The sequence below is a fragment of the Dreissena polymorpha genome, chromosome 2, assembly GCF_020536995.1.
Source record: "Dreissena polymorpha isolate Duluth1 chromosome 2, UMN_Dpol_1.0, whole genome shotgun sequence".
Taxonomy (NCBI): domain Eukaryota; kingdom Metazoa; phylum Mollusca; class Bivalvia; order Myida; family Dreissenidae; genus Dreissena; species Dreissena polymorpha.
The window spans coordinates 90,834,674-90,855,143 of record NC_068356.1 but is presented as its reverse complement, the minus strand read 5'-3'; the positions used below and the strand labels follow the sequence as shown (position 1 = coordinate 90,855,143).

The 20,470-nt window shown below is 34.4% G+C and overlaps 1 protein-coding gene and 2 long non-coding RNA genes across 3 annotated transcripts in view; 1 reads left to right on the top strand and 2 right to left on the bottom strand.

The window, feature by feature from the left end:
- Positions 1-1,135: 1,135 nt before the first annotated feature.
- Positions 1,136-8,588, top strand: LOC127866161 (uncharacterized). Its single transcript, XR_008042876.1, has 3 exons — positions 1,136-1,716; positions 7,297-7,506; positions 8,234-8,588. It is a non-coding gene; the product is annotated as an uncharacterized LOC127866161 (long non-coding RNA).
- Positions 8,589-9,217: 629 nt separating this feature from the next.
- On the bottom strand, positions 9,218-10,457 carry LOC127870352 (uncharacterized). Its single transcript, XR_008044772.1, has 3 exons — positions 10,385-10,457; positions 9,733-9,825; positions 9,218-9,323 (listed from the first exon to the last, which is right to left on the bottom strand). It is a non-coding gene; the product is annotated as an uncharacterized LOC127870352 (long non-coding RNA).
- A 6,102-nt stretch (positions 10,458-16,559) lies between these two features.
- Positions 16,560-20,470, bottom strand: part of LOC127869897 (neuronal acetylcholine receptor subunit alpha-6-like) — a 31,799-nt gene continuing 27,888 nt past the window's right edge. The window contains exon 3 of the mRNA XM_052412555.1: positions 16,560-16,735. Coding sequence (XP_052268515.1) covers positions 16,560-16,735 — 176 coding nt within the window. The remainder of the gene's footprint in view (positions 16,736-20,470) is intronic.

Here is a 20,470-nt window from a genome sequence, read left to right as displayed (position 1 = left end):
GAAATGAGACAAAAACGTGTATACATATAATACAAAACCCCTAAAACTTTAAATTATACTAGTTTTGAGCCAGTTTTGTCAAATGTATTCTAGCGAAAGTTAAATAACGAAAATAGTGTATGGTTTAATAGGCTTCCGTAGTTTTTTGTTTTTCTCGCCACCGCTTTAAATCGATTTTTTAATAGAGGAAAATAGCTTAATCAATCAAAAACATAATATAATGATACGTGAAGAAAATATGACACAAAACACAAAAGGAGTGATTGAAGCTTCTTTTTTGAAACGATACATGTTTTTTATTTAGATTATCGTTTTTTTAAATTGTCACCAATGTGAAAACTCGAAAACACATTACATTTTTCACGTACGGACATTCTGCACCGTTAAAACCTGTTTGCGCTATAATATAAATTATTTTATAAAATATATTTATTGACTCACCTTTCTCATTCGAATTAGTCTGTTATATACAATTTCCGGCTTTTAAGAAATTATCGAAACCCACAGCGTATCGATCAAATGCAGACGATGCTATTTGTGTGTAAATCTACGGTAGTCGGGACGGTTCACAAAATATCCTTTAAAATCATTAAAATAAAATCATAAATTTTACAACTTTCCCCTACATGGATTTTTCTAGACTTTCTATATGATTAATATAATGCTTTAATCAACATATTTACGCACTCAGAAATTCTGTTGCAATTAGTTCGAGGTCAAAGTGTAGATTGACTGGACTACTACAATGATAAAACGTTTTTCACTTGTGATAATTGCTGCAACAGTATATTCTCGAGATGTTTGATAAATGATGACATTTGTCGCTTTATTATCGATATTTCATTTATGTACTATAGCTCTTAATAATGTTTATTTGCTTAAGAATAAACTATCTTATTCAACGCAAGGGCTATTTTCCACTCTAACTCTAAAAACCCCTCTTTATGTAATGCTATAGTCCATTGTATAACTTAGACTCGTCCAATTATATAAACCGCTTCGTTTCCTCGCAGTCATTCCTTTTCGAGCTGACCAGTAAACCGAGTAAGTCACTGCTTTACGAATTTTACATTTAATTTCGTGGTTGCACGTGGTTGAAAATATGTCTGAAGTTCTTTTTAAATGAGAACTTGTTTTTAATTTGTACAGTTTTATCTTGTTATTCGTATGTAAATGTAGTATAATAAATTCAGTATCTTTATGCTAGGGTAATGTATTTAATAGTTTGCGTTTTTATATTCAAGATAAACCGACCACGTGTACGGTTCTCGAAATTGTGTTTGGTGATCAGCTTTATCTTGTCAGTCGTTGTACATTTAGTATACAGTATATAATTTGAGTTTTTAGATTCAAGATACACCAACCACGTGTTTGTATGATTATAGAAATGGTGTTTCCTGAATAACATAACTATAAAATATTAAAAGTGAACTATTTAACAAAGCTTAAATTCTAGAATAATTGTATTTTTGCTTTTAATTGGAATTATTGTCTATATCATTGTTTGCTTTCCGTTTTTATTAACAAGACTATTTTTATGGTTTTATAATGCTACCACGTCTAAAAGACGTCGTGCAGAAGTCGCACAAGCGCTTCAAGCCATGGGCGCGGAACCGAGACAGAGGGCCGTTCACGTGGAACCCATAATGACGACACCGGAAATTGACCCAGAGGAATCGTCCGAGCCGGGAACAAGCGAGCAAGAAAGCGAGAAAGGTTTGTTAAATATGTACGCACATGTACCTTTACAGACAAGGCAAAAAACCTGGAAAGTTGAATTTATTGATTTGAGGTCCCTTATGCCTAAATTCCGAGAATCAACCCAGCAATAAGTCCAAATAAGAAATGGCGAGATAACTGTCTCTGATTCAGGCGTTATTAAAAATATCGAACGCATTGAAGTTTGGTCAGACGCCTTCTTAATATACATGGCTATATTTTTGTCGAGGCACGGAAACAAACATTTAGAACTTATTCAGTACATGAATAACATTCGTACGACAGCGTCCCGTTTCGCCGGTTGGGCCGACTACGATAATCAATTTAGATTGAAAATCGCACAAAATCCGAGCAGTCGTTGGGACATAATCGACCCTGAAATGTGGATGCTACCTATGCATTCAATTTCACCTATGGCCACTGTCGAGGCTAAGCAATGTTTCGCATATAATAATAAAGGTTTCTGCTCTTATACCAATTGCTCATTCGCCTACACATGCCTAAAATGTGGCTCCCGGTATCCATCTATGCATTGCTTCTCTCAAGCGCCTCACGGTATCCAACGACCGGTTAGACCCACGTTAATGCAACAACCATTTCGTTTCCGGCCTCATGGTTCATATGCTCTACACGATATCAGATCCTTTAATCCAGCTCAGCGATCCGTGGAATCTAGAATGTATATGGGAGCTCGCCCGAACGCCTATTAATATTCAAAAGTTGGCCTTACACTTGACTGAATATCCCAACCATCCTGATGCGTTATAAATTTTAAACGGGTTCAGTAATAGATTTTCGTTACATTATGAAGGACCCCGATTACCAATTAATTCTACTAACTTTGTATCAGCCCGCGTGCACAGGGATGTTTTACATGAAAAGTTAACTAGTTTAAAACGCAGAGGTCTATTAATTGGGCCTTTTGAAGTACCGCCTATTTCAAATTTACGTATAAATCCTGTTGGTCTTGTTCCAAAATCATCTGGCGGCTGGAGACAAATCACAAATTTATCCTTTCAATCAGGCGCAAGTGCAAATGACTTCATTAAGCCGGCTTTCAGCAGTGTAAAGTACGCAAAATTTGACAGTGCCATAGATAAAGTGCGAAATTTTGGTAACGGTGCCTTCATGGCCAAGGCGGACATTGCATCGGCGTTTGATTTATGTCCACTGAAACCATCGGATTTAGATATTTTGGGTATAAAAACTGATATCGGTTATTGGATTCAGAAATCTCTTCCAATGGATGTTTCGTCGGCTTGTTTGATATTTGAGAAAGTATCTACATGTTTGCATTGGTTAGTTGCAACTAAAGCCTGCACCATTAACATTGAACATCTCCTTGACGATTTTCTTATGGTAGGGAAAACAAAGCACGAGTGTTTCCTCATAATGGAAAAATTCAAATTAATAATGCGCGATTCAAACATACCATTCAATACAGAAAAATATCTCGGCCCCGAACAAGTATTAACTTACCTCGGCTTAGAAATTGACGCGCGTAATCAGTAAATTCGAATCCCAAAAGATAAGATTGAAAAGTCTCTTCAATCATTAGATTTACTTCTAAACACTAAGAAAATGAAACTCCGATCGCTACAGTCGATAGTGGGGCTACTTAACTTTATCGCCCGTGCTATTCCTGCTGGGCGTGCATTCAACAGAAGATTCTATGATGCGCTGTCACATGCAAAAAAGGCACACCTTCGTATTCGTATTTCCAACGGTTTAAAGGATGACGCTCGAGTTTGGATACGATTTCTTTGCGAGTTTAATGGCACGTGTTTATTCAATGAAGCCAATTGGCTCCATAGTGACCTCATGGAACTCTTTACCGACGCGAGTTGAAATAAAGTCTTGGGATGCGGCTGTTACTTTCACGGCGAATGGGCCTTTTTCCCGTGGCCAGTCACATTTGGTATTGCGCTATTTAAAAACGTTACATTTTTGGAATTAGTACAATTTATTGTATCTCTACATCTATGGGGTGCAAAACTAAGAAATAAAAAAGATTAATTTCAGGTCGGATAACAAGGCTCTAGTTGAGATAATAAATAAAAAAACATCCAAAAATAAAAGTGTTATGTACTTGATAAGACACCTTGTATTATTAACTCTTGAATTAAATATAATGGTAAAATGCACCCATATCAATGGAATCAAAAACGAAATTGCTGACGCGATCAGTCGTTTTCAGTGGGATCGGCTGCTTCTCCTTGTTCCGGCAAACGCCTCAAGGACGCCGCTCGATATTCTGGAGTCGTTTCCACAGATATTAAATCCGAAATTAATAAATTAATTAATGCCGGTCTAACCAAGAGAACACACAAAGCCTATCAATGTGCTTTATCAATGTTTGAAGAATTATGTCTTATCACCAATAAGTTTCCAACATGGCCTACGTCTGTGGAGACTGTAACCGAATATATAGCATTCTTATCTCTCCGTCAATACGCGAGTTCAACAGTCAGCCAACATGTGTCTGCAATAAGCTTCATCAACAAAATAAATGACTTAGATGACTGCACGCGGAAATACAAAGTGCGTAAAATGCTGGAAGGTTTAAGGCCTACCCATGTGAGAAACGATTCCCGGTTACCCATTTTTCAGTCCGTTCTCCGAATGCTGCTAAACAAATAAGAGTTCACTTGTTGGTCACAATACGAAGTAAAACTGTTTAGCGCTGCATTTTCGTTGGCTTACATAGCACTTCTACGCGTAAGCGAGCTTGCCTTGCCCAGCGCAAAGTCAACGGGGCAGGTCATAATGGCGGAAGATATCATAATGGGGGATAGTTGTATAACATTATGCATCAGGGCTTCGAAAACAGGTCAACGCCGAATTGGCTCGTGCGTTTGCATTCAGATCGACCCCACTGACCTGAATTGTTATAGTGCTATTATAGACTTTTTGAAGTACCGTCCAGGCATATAGGGTCCGCTATTCTGTCACTTTGATGGCAGCCCACTTACAATTTATCAAGTCAATGCAGTTTTAAAGAAAACTGTGTGCGCAACGGGCCTAGACGATAGCCGATATAAATCTCACTCATTTCGGATAGGGGGCGCATCAGGCTTGTTCAACCAGGGCGCTTCAGTACAAGAGATTTAAGCCACGGGCAGATGGAAATCTGACGCATACAAGTCTTACATTCGTTAGAGGATATTTTTTATTATAATATACCAACATTGTATAAGTATTTTGCTCTGATATGTTTTGATTGGTTTAATTATATCAAATTTCGAGAGGTAAAATTATACACATATGAAAGCATGCTGGCTTTACACTTGAGTCTTTCGATTAAAGTAAATAGTCTAAGATGGGAAAACATGTAATCATATTATACCTTGGTAGTAACGCCGTTTCCGGGTTTCTACTGCAACCGAAACTTAATCCAAGAATAACAGATAGGATCATAGTCTTAAAAAGAAAATCAAACAAATGTGGTTATAATGGTGAATATGTGGTATATGGTTGGTTGATGGTGCACTAATTGTGCTTATGTATTTTCAAAATTATGGTGTTGATTCGATCGCCCAAATTGGCATATGGTGAAAAGCCCGGTGATCATTTTTGGCTATAAGTAAATATTAAATAAATATCAAGTTCTTGGTAGATAACGCCGTTCCCGGGTCTCTACCGGAACCGGGACTTAATCCCGGAAGAACATTGTGGTGTTTATATATATAATGATATATGGTTGGTTGATGGTGCACTTAATGTGCTTATTCATTTTCAAAATTATGGTGTTGAAACGATCGCCCAAATTGGCTTATGGTGAAAAGCCCGGTGATCATTTTTGGCTATAAGTAAATATTAAATAAATATCAAGTTCTTGGTAGTTAACGCCGTTCCCGGGTTTCTACCGGAACAGGGACTTAATTCCGGAAGAACATTGTGGTGGTTATATATATAATGATATATGGTTGGTTGATGGTGCACTAAATGTGCTTATTCATTTTCAAAATTATGGTGTTGAAACGATCGCGCAAATTGGCTTATGGTGAAAAGCCCGGTGATCATTTTTGGCTGTAAGTAAATATTAAATAAATATCAAGTTCTTGGTAGAAAACGCCGTTCTCGGGTCTCTACCGGAACCGGGACTTAATCCCGGAAGAACATTGTGGTGGTTATATATATATATATATATATATATATATATATATATATATATAAATATATATATTTGTTACATGTTTGGTTGATAGTGCACTAAATGTGCTTATTCATTTACAAATTATATTGCTCATAGTACAAATGTTTGGTGATCAATGTAGGCTATGTATAAAATTAAATACAAGATCTTTTATTTATCTACTAGAACCGGAAACTTATCTTGGAAGAACCAAGTTGGTTATATAAAGGTATACTGTTGGCTGGCACAGGTAAACGTTTAACGTTTTGAGCATCTGATATTAACTTCATATTTATCGGGTATTTAAGGTCGCATAAGGAACGTCTGGATGGTTGGTTCATCGATAATAAGGGATGCTTATCATAGGGCAGTAGGCAGTGCAGTCGGTAGTGATCTGGGCTTAAAGGTCTCGGGGATCAACATCACCTGGGACTTTAAAGGCGGCATGCGTCTGGAAGACTTACAAGAATCCATTAATTCTATATTGCTATTTAATCAGCAACCTTAACTTTTGATCATCCATTGTGGTGGTAATGAGATCGGTCTCCGTTCAATACTAGCTATCTATAATCATTAAGTCTGCATAGTAGGCTACCTTCAGCAGCTTCTTCCTGGTACGACCCTAGTTTTTTTGCAATTCTCCCGCGCATAAGCTGGCGCTACATTGATAATAACAAAACAGCTAACAAATGTAGACATCGTCTAAATTCTCGTATAGCGGCACTGTTCTTAGAAAAAGGGGGCTGCTATATCAAAAACCCTGACATTGTCGAATCGCCTACCCTTTTTAAATCCGATGACACTCATCTGTCCGAGTTGGGATCATGTTGAAAACTTTGTCCGGGGCAATTTATAGCTTTCTGTTTGAGCAAAGTTAGGTTTTCCCAGACCGATTTTAATTCATTGCTATTTGCGTGTCAGGGCTGGCGTGTGTTCATAGCCGCTGTGTGGCGGAAGGACCACTTCCTGTGGCAGGGGTCCTTTTTGGCATAGTTTCCATGAACACACTTCCCTTCTTGTCACAGGGATTTGACACTATATACTGCTTTTCCCCGCCGTTCTCGGGGGAATCTGTTTATACAAATCGTCCCAGCCTTGACATTTAAATACCAAACCTTTTTAGTGAATAAATTGTGTTTAAATATTTTCTTGGTATTAGTCGTTGAATAATAATGTTTATTCGCTTAAGAATAAACTTATTCAACGCAAAGGCTATTTTCCACTCTAACTCTAAAAACCCATCTTTATGAAATGCTATAGTCTATTGTATCACTTAGACTCGTCCAATAATATAAACCGCTTGTTTTCCTCGCAGTCATTCATTTTCGAGCTGACCAGTAAACCGAGTGAGTCACTGCTTTACGAATTTTACATTTAACCACCCTCCCTCCCCCTTTATTACTTATTGTTACGCGATGTAACCAGATTTTGTTAAATTTCAGTATTGGCGAGTTTTTCAACCTCCCTTAGAAACATACATCGTCAAGGCTGGGACTTCCATGAACACACTTCCCTTCTTGTCACAGGGATTTGACACTATATACTGCTTTTTCCCGCCGTTCTCGGGGGAATCTGTTTATCAAGGTGCCTGAACCACGTGACTTTTTCGGCTATGTGTGGGACAATCGGATGTAAACAAAACGTCGCTTCAGGTAACGTTTTTGATAATTTCTTCATTATTTCAAAACCATTTTCAAAAAAAAAGACGAGTGCCCGGTCATTGTAAAAAGACACACTTTTGGTAAGTTTGCGCAAAATTAATTAAGTATTTTTTCCAAAAAGTGCAACCGCGTGTTTGAAAACACATGAAGTTAAATGCTATTTGTGGTATATTTTTTGTTCAATCGACAAAAAACATTGATTTTAATATTGTCGAGGGTTTAAAAAATAGGGCGGATATTGTTATTCTTCATAGATAAGCTACTTACATTGTATGTTTGCGCAAGTACATCTAATTCGGAGTGTGTGTATATAAATGTTATACTGCTATGTGTGGGACACATTTTTTAAATGCTATGTGTGGTATACAAGAATTTGCCCGTCAGTTCTGCATTTAATCTGAATACAGTTTTGTAAGAATATAGAACATATACTTTAGTCTGTTCTGAAAATATATCAAATTAACCAAATGTTACATAATGGAATACTGAAGAAATTGTGTAATGATTAAACAATTTATGTTTAACTGAACATAATTCTTATATAATAGCATATATGTTATGTTGAAATATAATATTTCTTTGTTTTACTTATTGTCTTTAAATAAATATAATGATTGATATTTCTGCCTGATTATTGAATTTGGTCCATTTTTTAATGAATGGCAAAGAAAATAAGAGCACATGCTTTAAAATGGGTTTTACTTCTATTGTTTTTCAGACTTGAAAAGGATTAGTCGAAAGATCTGTAACGCTTTTAAAGTTCGAAGGTGTGTAAGAACTACATGAACACCATCAAACCACACGGAAGGTGATATGCGGCAAGTCAATTATCAAAACCACAGTGACAGAGACAGGGACCCAGCTCCATTCTGTGATGTTTATGGAAAGCTATTTCAACTAACTATGCAAACATACGATTTAACATGTATTTTTGCATAAGCAAAACAAAGTGTGTGTATTGATATGTGTGAATATTTATGGGTTTTGTATCTATGTTATTACTAAAATTGATTAGATGAATATAAAATCTGATTATGTGTGTTCATAAAACAGGTGTTTCATAACAAATAACAATTTAAATCCAATGATGCTTGTTTGTGGTCTATTCCAATATCATCTCCATATGAACATCTTCGAATCCAATAATGCTTGTTTGTGGTCTATTCCAATATTATCTCATATGAATATCTTCAGTATATCAAAATAACACGTCATTAATAATAACATTACTTTATAACTAGCATGCACATGTAACAATAGAAATTAAAGCACCAAATACATACAGAAGTACATTAGTATTCACAAAAAAATTGTAATCAGTAAATTTATGAATTGGCAAATCTTGCTATTCAAACATATGAATGCTCCAATAAAGTCATAACAAATGATCATCGCCAAAACGTCTTGACTTGTGGGGGTTATTATACCAACAAACATATTGAATTGCATCAATACTTCATTTACTCAAATTCAAATGAAATCTGAATAACTGAAAATAGTTTGAGATGTTTAATGAAAATACTCATTCGCCCCGGTCATGAAAGGGCGCTGCAAGATCGTGTTACCACTGCATCAAGTAATAAACATTAAATCATATAATGTTGTTCAATTTGTTGGAATGTCAATTTTTTATGTAATGTTTACTTTGATTGTTTTCTTTCTCTGCAATACTTGCACCATCTGGTAATAAAACAAACAGTCATTTAAACTTTGGAACATTTACTATACATGTTTGTATATGACAACTTTTCATTGATCAAGATATCAGTACGTCTCTTGAAGGTGCTTCCAAAAATACTTTAATCTCCCTGAAGAGAACAAAATACAAATGAAATAAACTGTTAAACTTAAAAAAAAGCATGCGTGATATATCAGATAGCTCAATAGGATTTAGATACGAATACAAGATTTTCCAGAAAAAAAATGTTATTGATCCTAGTGTCTATTTGTTTAAAAATGCTGTATGATCTCTTTATGCTTATTTAATAACTATCGTTACAGTCAAAAATGCCTACACATTCCTGCTTAAAAATACACAACTAACACTTTTTGTAGTTTTGTTGCAATTATATTCCCATGACATCTTGCACAAACAATCCTTACGATTTTGTGTATTAAACAAGTGCATTAGTTGGCAGTAACAATTCACTGAAAATTCAACATTTTGTAACAATCAATTTTATAGAAACAAACAAGAAAAAGTTTGCCCAACGGAACTATTTTCCTGTCCGTGCGTGGGTGGCTTTGTGTTAGGAGATCCCCGACCGTGTTTTGACCTCTCTGCCACACTGTTCGCAAACAAATGGCATTCTAAAAGTAAACAAAGTATGAATATAAGTTATCGACAATCATGATAATTTTGAGTAACATGAACGTCGTGATTATCATATTTAAGGCGCGCAAAACAATACCAATAATGTTTATTGTTATTCAGACAGACTTTAAATATTATTGACGTTAATGTCAATTTTTCGATTCTCTAGTTTAGTTTGTATACCACACATAGCATTTAAAAAATTTGTCCCACACATAGCATCATTACATTTTAATACACACACTCCGAATCAGATGTATGTGCGCAAACATACAATGTATGTAGCTTCTCTATGAAGAATTACAATGTCCGCCCTACTTTTTAAACCCTTGACAACATTGTAATCAACGTTTTTGTTGATCTAATAGAAAAATATACCATACATAGCATTTCACTTCGTGTGTTTTCAAGCACGCGGTTGCACTTTTTGGAAAAATTACTTAATTAATTTAGCGCAATCTTACCAAAGTTGTGTCTTTTGACAATGACCGGGCACTCGTCTTTGTTTTTTTGAAAATGGTTTTGAAATAATGAAGAAATTATCAAAAATGTTACCTGAAGCGACGTTTTGTTTACATCCGATTGTCCCACACATAGCCGAAAAAGTCACGTGGTTCTGGCACCTTGTTAATACAAATCGTCCCAGCCTTGACATTTAAATGCCAAACCTTTTTAGTGAATAAATTGTGTTTAAATATTTTCTTGGTGTTTGTCGTTGAATAATAAATTCTGTGTTTTTAGAATGAGTATTCATAAGAACCATTTCATATATGACGTAATTTAAAGTCTCTTTTTTTGCACAATAAATGGAGCAGATTCATATTTAAAACGGCATACTCTCATATAGTTTATATTTTAATATCAACGCAAGAACGCACGAAACATAAATAAAACAATAAGATACATGATGTATGCGTGTTTAGAACTATATTCCAAGAACACAATGCAATGTATCTACATGTTTTATACGCATGGATTTCAGAGAAACTCAATAATCTAATATTCAGGCAATATTTGATTATATATTTATTTTGTCTACTTTTTCATGTTGGGTCTCAATTAAGTTTCTGAGAATTTAAATTGTGTTATCCTCGGAGATATAAATACATTGATTTATATATCTCAATGTTTTTTTTTTAAATAAAACAGTTCATACACCAAATTTTGCACATTTTTGTTATCTAAAAAAATCGAGTGCCAAATGCTGCGTCGTTTTAGTTGTGTTTCGTTTTATTTTTAAAAACAATAAGTAACACACGATAAATATTTCGTTGTCGGTACATTATAAGAGGAATATTGTATTTGAACGTGGGTTCTGTAGATGCCTTAAGAAGGACCTTACTTATTTTGACAAAATATTTTATAATTAAAGCAGATCAAACAATATCAAATACAGTTTTAATTGCATTTGATTATTACATTTAATTATATTGAAATATCATTTTTAATTGATTTTCAAACCATTAAATTAATTAAAAAAATAGCAATCTGGTTTAAGTCTAATATCTTCCTATTGCTTTACAACGTGATGCTGACGTATAAAGAAGTGATTGTATGTACATTGTATCATTTCGTCTCAGATGTCATGTGGAAGCATTGTCAGGAACAATTTACAGAGGAAATTTCGATCTTGTCAAGCTTAAGTCAGAGCCAGCCTAAGTAACCTTCGACCTAAGAGCAACGGATCTAAGTATGATAAACTTGTCTTTCGACTTTGTCCATGCGCATGAAATAAAACTCATTTCAAGAATGTAATATTGTTTCGAGTATGAACGTTTTATCATATTAAATCATGGATCACATATTTTCATCTTTGATAAGTTGAGGTCAGGGAGTCGTCTATTTGTGAAGTGCTTGTTGTCCTAAAAATGGATTGTTTCTCATAAAAGCAATTCTGTAAGGCGTCAGTATGAAACTTAAAAAGGGATAATTGAATTCTTAAAACACGCATTGTGTGACTTTATTACAGTTCGAGTTACAGTGAATTCGAATATAACAGAACAGAACAGATAGTTTATTTGCGACTTAAGCATATACAGCTCATCGTCAAAAACAATAAATCAATCATAAATACATATACATACACATGCGTCAAACTAACAACAAATGTTTATGCATTTTTACACATAGATGATTTTTGTGAGAATGCAATATGAAAGAGAAAGAGAAGGCTCTTAATTGTTAAACAAAGTTAAGTAAATGATTATGATCCGTTAGTGATTGAGCAAAAATAAAATATAGACATTATGCAGTTATAAATTATTTACAAAATCACAATTTTGGGGAAAAAACTATTCTCTCATAAGACTATAAATTTTCGGCTCTAAGTTTAAATGCTTTTATACAAAAATTAGCTAGACGTATCAATACAGATTTTCTAGTCTCATTCAACAATTGTACAAATTTAAACATACTTGGTCTTCTTTTGTAAAAAACAGGTATACATGTATTTCTAATATTATCATATAAAGGACATATAAGAACAAAATGGTACTCATCTTCAATTTCATTCATTGAACAAAATGTACATGTTCTTTCATTTCTTTGAATATTTTGGTGCCTACCAGTTTCTATAAATAGAACATGGGAAGATAATCTCAATGGGAATATAACTCAGATTGCTTTCGTGGATTTAAAAACGGGTTCGAAGTTTTCCACATATGATGAGCCATCAGTGCCGAATTATGCAGATGCTAAGCAATTAGCTGGCATCTAAGTTAATGCTTATTGTAACATGTCTGTAAATGGTGGCATTGTGGATAGTGTCTCCATTACAACATGTATTTCATGCTATTTAAGATTACAATACCTTGACATTTTGTGGTGATTTGTAGCTGTATGCATGGGTTGCCTTTGGACTTTGGATGCCCTTACGATTTAATGATTTATGTTTTATTATATCAATATAAAGAAAAATTGTATAATAAATCAGTGTGTTTAACTGTCGCTTTTGAACAGAAACTAGAAAACCCCAAAATAGATGTAATATACTCATTTATACTGAAATCCATTGCGTGATAATGAATGGGGGTAGGCATAATCAAAGTGTAATTTATTGAGATAGAAACAGTAAAACTTCCTGAAATTCATGTATTGTGTATAAAATATATTGTGTTAAATTAATATGTACATTATATGGATTTCATCTCACTAAATATGACATAAATCGTAAGTAAAGCTTCTTGTCACTGAACGATTTGTTTTCGTGTTTGCCATTTATCCAGATTTTTGCACATATTATTGGAGATAAAAGGCACAATTCGCTTTCTATGACACTTTGTTCATGCTGTGTCTACTAGCACAATCCTTTTGAGTATGTTATATAGTTAAATTGTCTTAATAAATGTATATCCCATTTACAAAAACTAAACATTTTGGATATAGGGTCATTCCATGAACAACAAGGATATGAGGACATGCGCAAGCTATGATTTACGTATTCCACGGAGAATATGTTTGTGATCGATTGTGCAGAAATCATAGACTGACATAAAGTTTTGTAGTCGCGTATTGGGACATGACATTCACTAATCTGCACGAAGAATCATACAGATGAAAAATTTTAAGAGTCAATATGCTTGCATTATGTCAAACTATTTATGTTGTTAAGACCTTAGAACATTTATATTGTATAAAATGTCAACCGTTTGGTTTCTAATTTGTTTAGAAACTAATTAAAGCACGTACAAAAACTAGACCATATATAAGTGTGATCCATGGAAAACCTTGTCTGTCTCATGTTATCTATTGATATATCGGTTGTTTCATTAAAATAATGTGTGTTTAAATCATATGATACGTGCTCATTATAGTATGCTGTGTGGTTACCGTATTATGCTGTGTGTTTGTGATGGTATGCCGTGTGTGTGTGATGGTATGCTTCGTGTTTGTGATTATATGATGTGTGTTTGTGATGATATGATGTGTGTTTGTGATGATAGTCTGTGTGTTTGTCATGGTATGCTGTGTATTTGTCATGGTATATTGTGTGTTTGTCACGGTTTGCTGTGGGTTTGTGATGGTATGCTGTGTGTTTCATTTAAATGATGTAGGATTAAATCATATGATATAATATTATGCTTATAATAATATGCTGTGTGTTTGCAATATTATGCGGTGTGCGTTTGTGATGGTATACTGTGTCTTGTGATGGTATCCTGTTTTTCTGTCATGGTATGTGGTGTGTGTGTGTAGTGATGATATGCTGCGTGTTTGTGATGGTTTGCTTTATGTGTCATTTAATGCTGAGTGTTTGTCATGGTATGTGGTGTGTTTGTGTTGATATGCTGTGTATTTGTCATGGTTAGCTGTGTATGTGTCATGGTATGCTGCTGTTTGTTTGCCATGCTACGCTATTTTACATTATGGAGAATGCAAACTACACACTGTTAGATAATCTTGCAGGATAGTAAAACAAATGCACGGCATTCCATGAGAAACACACAGCATAGCATGACAAACACAAAATATCACAATTTATTCTTTGAAAACATAAATTCAAGTACAACTACCCTCTGTATAGATCAATTGTTATTTATTTATTACATGCATGACCCTTATTAAGAGATGGCCAGTTGTTATCGGCATGGCTAATGGTTGTCGGAGAGCAATAAGGGTAATCTATGATAATAGATGTTGATCACAATCCTTTTTGACCGACGATTAAGATAAAATAAAATAAAGAAAGAAAGTCGTCCGATTATATATATGTTAATACTGCTGTCATAAGTCAAATTTAAGGTACCGGTATATATATATATATATATATATATATATATATATATATATATATATATATATATATATATATATATATATATATATATATATATATATATTAGGGTGGGCTTATTTTTTAACTTTTGAAATATGATCTTCTCATCCTCTTATTTTGTTCATATGTATGAAAAAACAAATCTGTTAAAATATGACCACACAAGAACAATATTTAGAGGTAGCTCTATGGTTGTGAAGTTTCTAGAAATCTTAACATGCAGTGTTGTACGATCATTTTTGTACGCTAAATGCCAATATAATTATTCTTGCAATAAATTAAAAGGCCTTTCTTAAAACGCCAATAAAATTGGTATTTTCATATTGACATCACAACTATCCATCATTAAAGTTTATTATTCTATATCCAATAAATTCATCCAATCGGCATTCTTCATATGTACCATGTGGCCGTCCAATATATTCCGGTATTGGATCCAAAAAGTGTGTATTTTTTCCATATTGGACATTTGAGTACAAGTGCACTAAGCAATTGTTTTATAATGATAAAAGCCGTTACCGAGAAAAAGTATCCGAATGTACTATAATCGACGTACACGGGCGCTTGTCTTGAAAATAGCATAGATGCAATTAAAGCATTTTAAAATCAAAATTAAAATGAAACAAAGAGCTGAAGAAAGGGATATAGAATAAAAAGGTTATTAGACGTTTAAACTGTACAATACGGGATATATTTGGACTCGCACACAGTTTGAAGTCATATTGGTCTCGCCTAACGGCTCGTCCAATATGACGTCAAACTGTATGCTCGTCCAAATATATCGCCGTATTGTACAGTGAAACGTCTAATAACCTATAAATACCAAGGATCAATAATCTAGATGTTTATATATTATTGTTTTTTCCAGACTTGTATGCTGACTTACAGTGTTAGAGTGGTTACTGCAGCATAGTTGCTTGAATCATTGATGTGACATGTTGTTATTTTAATTCATCTGCATGAAATGTTTTTAAGTTGATTTATGTTATGTTGGTGCTTGACAATTGATTTGTCACCTGGTGTCCAGCCTAACCTCAGTTATGACATTTTGGTAAGTAAATAATTAAAATAATTTTCGTTTGAAATGCTTTATATCAGACATATTAATATGAGATAAACAACATTCTACACCCCAAATTAATCAGTAACTAAAGCTAATTTATTACATGTAAATGGTAAGATTTGCAAATAGAAGTGAGGCAAGGTCCTGTCTAGTGTGAACAAAGGAATACAGAAGCCAAAGAGCTGCAAACATTAAGGTCAAGTTTCAGGGTAACACTCCTCTTGTTGTTCAAGATGGATAAGAAACTGATTCCTGATCTAATTGGGAAGGAGAAGGTTGATTGTCTCCCTATATTGGTTTCAGGAAAAGGCGTGTCTCAGCTACTTAAAGTTGCCAAGCTTCCATCTGGATCAGGTGGGGCTCAGGCATCTGCTGTATTTGGAGCCATACAAGAATGGGGCATAGCGGATAAGATCCGGGCTATGTGCTTTGACACCACCAGCTCAAATACAGGTCGAATTGCTGGAGCATGTGTCCTTAAGCAGAAGCTTGAAATGGATCTCCTATTGCTGGCTTGTAGGCACCACATTATGGAACTGATAATTGGTGCAGAGTTCAAAGTATGTATGGGAGCCACAGCTTCTGCAGAAGTTCCACTTTTCAAACGGTTCCAGGAATACTGGGTATTCATTGACACAGCAAAGTTTGAACCGGGAATCGCAGATGATCATGTGGCTGGTCTTGTTGAGACGTGCGAGAAAACATCATTGAATATGCCAACAAACAGAGTCTGCCAAGAGATGACTACAAATAATTCTTGAAACTTGTGATTGTGTTTCTGGGTGCTGCTCCTGTGGGAGGAGTGCGTGTCATGTAAACTGGTGCCATGCACCATGCCCGCTGGATGTCCAAAGTCCTATACAGTCTCAAGATCTGGATTTTCAAGTCTCCGTTCAAACTGACTCTAGCAGAGGAAAGAGGATTGTGTGATGTGTGTGTGTTTGCAGTGTGTGTCTACTGCAGGCCTGGATCTCTGCCCCTCTAGCGCCATGCGCTCCATACAGTGACCTGCTGCTTCTGAAGTCATTACTTGCATACTCATCAATCCATTCATTTATTGCAAAGTCAACTGCACAAAAGTTTTCCAAACACTTGTGGTACTTTCACAGGAACTTGTTGGCTTGGCCTTCTTTGATTGTCGTGTCAGTTCTTCTACAAAGAGACTGATGGTAAGTTCCATCCAGAATGAGGTCCATGAGTTTGATAATTCCAAGGGACTAACTGTTTATCTGACTTCATTCAAAAGGACAAAAACTTGGAAAACTTTGTCACTGCAAAGTCAATTAAACTGATACAATTGCTGGAACTTCCACATGGATTTTTCGCAGTTTATCAACACTTGTGGCAGGACAGAAATGATTTCAGGCAGACCTGTGATGCAGTAGTCCCTTAAAGTTGTCAATGACCAAGCTTAGCGTGGGGTGGCTCTCATTCAAGAGTACAGTGGGTCTTTAACATGTGCAATTCCTTCTTCAAGTTGATGAGGACCATCGTAGGTTGTATCCCGATAGCAGAAAGCAAACTCTGTCCGGGCAGCCATTAATACAACAAAATCTAGATTTCCCTGGATGTTGTTAGACTGAGATCATCATTTGTTGTCAAAACTGAAGAAGATTGTTATGTTGAAAGTATAAATTTTGTTATTTAAAATAAATCCAGAGAGAAACTCATAAACGTTGGGAAATTTGTTGCTTTTTTTACCATTTTGATAAATTTTGAGGCACTTGAGCTTCCCCTAAACACAATTATTTATTGCTCAAACTTTGAATAAAGTGTTTTTATATGATATCGAACAGACTAGGGGGGTGAGATGAGCAAAAATATGTCTTTAATTTTTTTTATGCTTTTTAAGCTCCGACCTAATATATATATATATATATATATATATATATATATATATATATATATATATATATATATATATATATAATGTAATATTAGTAGATTTAAATGCAATTTTAATTTCATTTTAAAGTTTTTGATCTGCTTTAATTGTAATAGGTTTTGTTCAAATAATGAAGGTTTTTGTGAAAGCATCGTCCGAACCCACGTTTATTCAAATACAATATGCTTCTTATAATGCACTGACAACGGAATATTTACCGCGAGTTACTGATCATCTTTGCACATAACACGCATTACACTAAAACGCCGAGGCATTTGGCACTCGAAATTATCAGATAGCAAAAATGTGATGTATACACTTACTGACATACCACGTAACAAGTGTATGAAATGTACGAATTGAATAAGCATTTAGATGTATACATCAATTTTTGTATATCTCTAGGGATAACACAATTTAAATTCTAATGTAATTGACAAACATCATGAAAAAGCCGCAAAAATAAATATCTAATCAAATATTGCCTAAATATTCAATTATTGGGATTTCTCTAAAATATATTTGTTAATCAATCAGTTTTTGTTTCCATGCATACTTCATGCATTGATCCATACAATTCTGTTCTTGGAATGTAATACTAACCACGCATATTTTATTGTTTAATTTGTATTGTGCGTGTTTGCGTTGTTATTTAAATATATTGTGCATGCCATTCCAAATATAAAACTGCTCCATTAAGTGTGCAACAAGAAAGACATTATTATTACGTCATACATGAAATGATTCTTACGGAAACCCATTTGAGAAAAAGGTATTTATTAAGAGCAATAGTACACAAGTAAAATATCGAAGATAAAGCGACCCACACGCCATCATTTAACAAAAATATTATATACTGCTATAGAAATTTATCGCAACTTATCGTTATAGGTTATTCATTATGGCTTGCGGGCATGGGAATTGTTTAGAAAAACCATATCAAATCATGTTTCCATGTTGTTTTTTTTACCCAGGTATGTGCTTATTTACATGAGTACAATAAATGATAACATTTCAAAGCCTCACCGACCCGACCATAATATATTGCAATTGTTGGACTGATTTAATAAAGCATGCTGGCCTGTAGCACCGCTTATGAATGATAGGCAAGGTCAGGTTGACAGTACATGTAAACACATACTTTACGTATTATCTGACATTTTCACAAGATAAGTATTGATGCAAAGCATCAAAGGGCGTCGGGAATTTCAGTGTAAAAGGCACGCAATGAAGTTACATGGAACGATTTTTTTCTACTGTAAATATTAATATATTGGCCGATTATTTTAAAGAAAATAGAAAAAGATACTGGTATAACCATTTTCTATGATTTTGTGTTATAACCCCCAAATAACCATTATCTATGATGTTGTGTTATAACCTCCAAATTACCATTATCTATGATTCTGTGTTGTAACCCCCAAATATTTCATAGTTCATTTTATTAACATTGGTTTCCTTTTTTTACTGGCATCCGTGTGCAGTTGTTATGAATGGAACAGAACTGTGTAGGTTTTAAAAAATCTGCTTCATCTTGAAAGCGTAATTTCATATTTTCTCAACTTGAAGGGGAGATGATTCTGAACTTATTCTAACGTTTCTCATTTACGATAGGGGTTGAGTACTCATTGATATGAAAACACTGTAAAAGTTTTAATGTGTTTACGAACCCCTCCACCCTCTCACACATATATTTCATGGGCATAATAAAAACAAAAAATGGTTACAATAAAACAGCATATTTATTTAAACTAAAATGTCTACATCAAAACAAAAGGTTAACATAGAACACAAATAAAATAATTTGATTCTACTGGGGCTCGAACCTTGGGCCTCTCACATGTGAAGCGAGCGTGTAACCACTACACTACGGAACCGCTTGAAAAATCACCTTCTAACTGACATTAATAAGTGACTGTAGTGTAACGGTTATCAATAAAGCAATAAACCGTGTAATCGATGTCGTCTTGTAAAATTGAAGAAAATACGCGTTAACCAAAACTCGAACAGCAAAAGTCTGCGCTATTGTTAGAAAAACCACAAAATAAATATAGTTTGACTATGTTTTGTTTTTATACAAAACCAGAAAGTTCACCGGTTCGCGTATTTGCCCAGTCCCTGTGATCTTTTATTATTGCCCAGTCCCTGTGATCGGTTATTTATTAAAAGAATTAGCTTTGCATTATTGGCAATAAATGTTGTAGCAAATGTAATATGCACAAATGCAGTACTTATTTACACTAATTTACACAAAAAATCACCACTATGCAAGATATTCTGACAACAAAAATATATACATTGATCCGTAAAATAACTTCTCCTCTCACAAGCGAAAAAAAAACACAACGTATTACAAACTTGTCGCCGCACTTCAATGCGACGCCAATAAATTTAAAGTGAACTTGAAGGTTATAATGTTTTATCAATATGCATGTACGTATGAAGGGATAAAACGACATTGGTGACACTGACTCACGCCAATCCTAGCGGTCGGAAACAAACTGTAAAATCCGAAAACCTGTATGAATACATGTTTAGTCGCACACTTTTATTCCGACGTATTGTCATGTTATAAGTATAGATTGCATATCGTGGAGAACTATCAAAGTCCGATTTGTTAAATTTAAGTACCAGGGGGTAAAACGTTGTTTTCGATATCTTATCATTTAATCAGTGCCCAATGTTTTACTATGAATGGACACACGTTCAAGTAAATATAAGAATAAACAATGAATGACGATAAATGAATTTAAATAAATACTAGATGTTGTTACAGTCTCTCGCATTCTTTTACACTTAAATTGTTACGTGTAATATGTCAGAACAGTCTCCGCACTACAAACACAACTGTAGACTAAACTTGCCCCTAATTTTATCTATCAATTGAAAAATCTAATCAAGTCTTAAATAGTGTGCTAG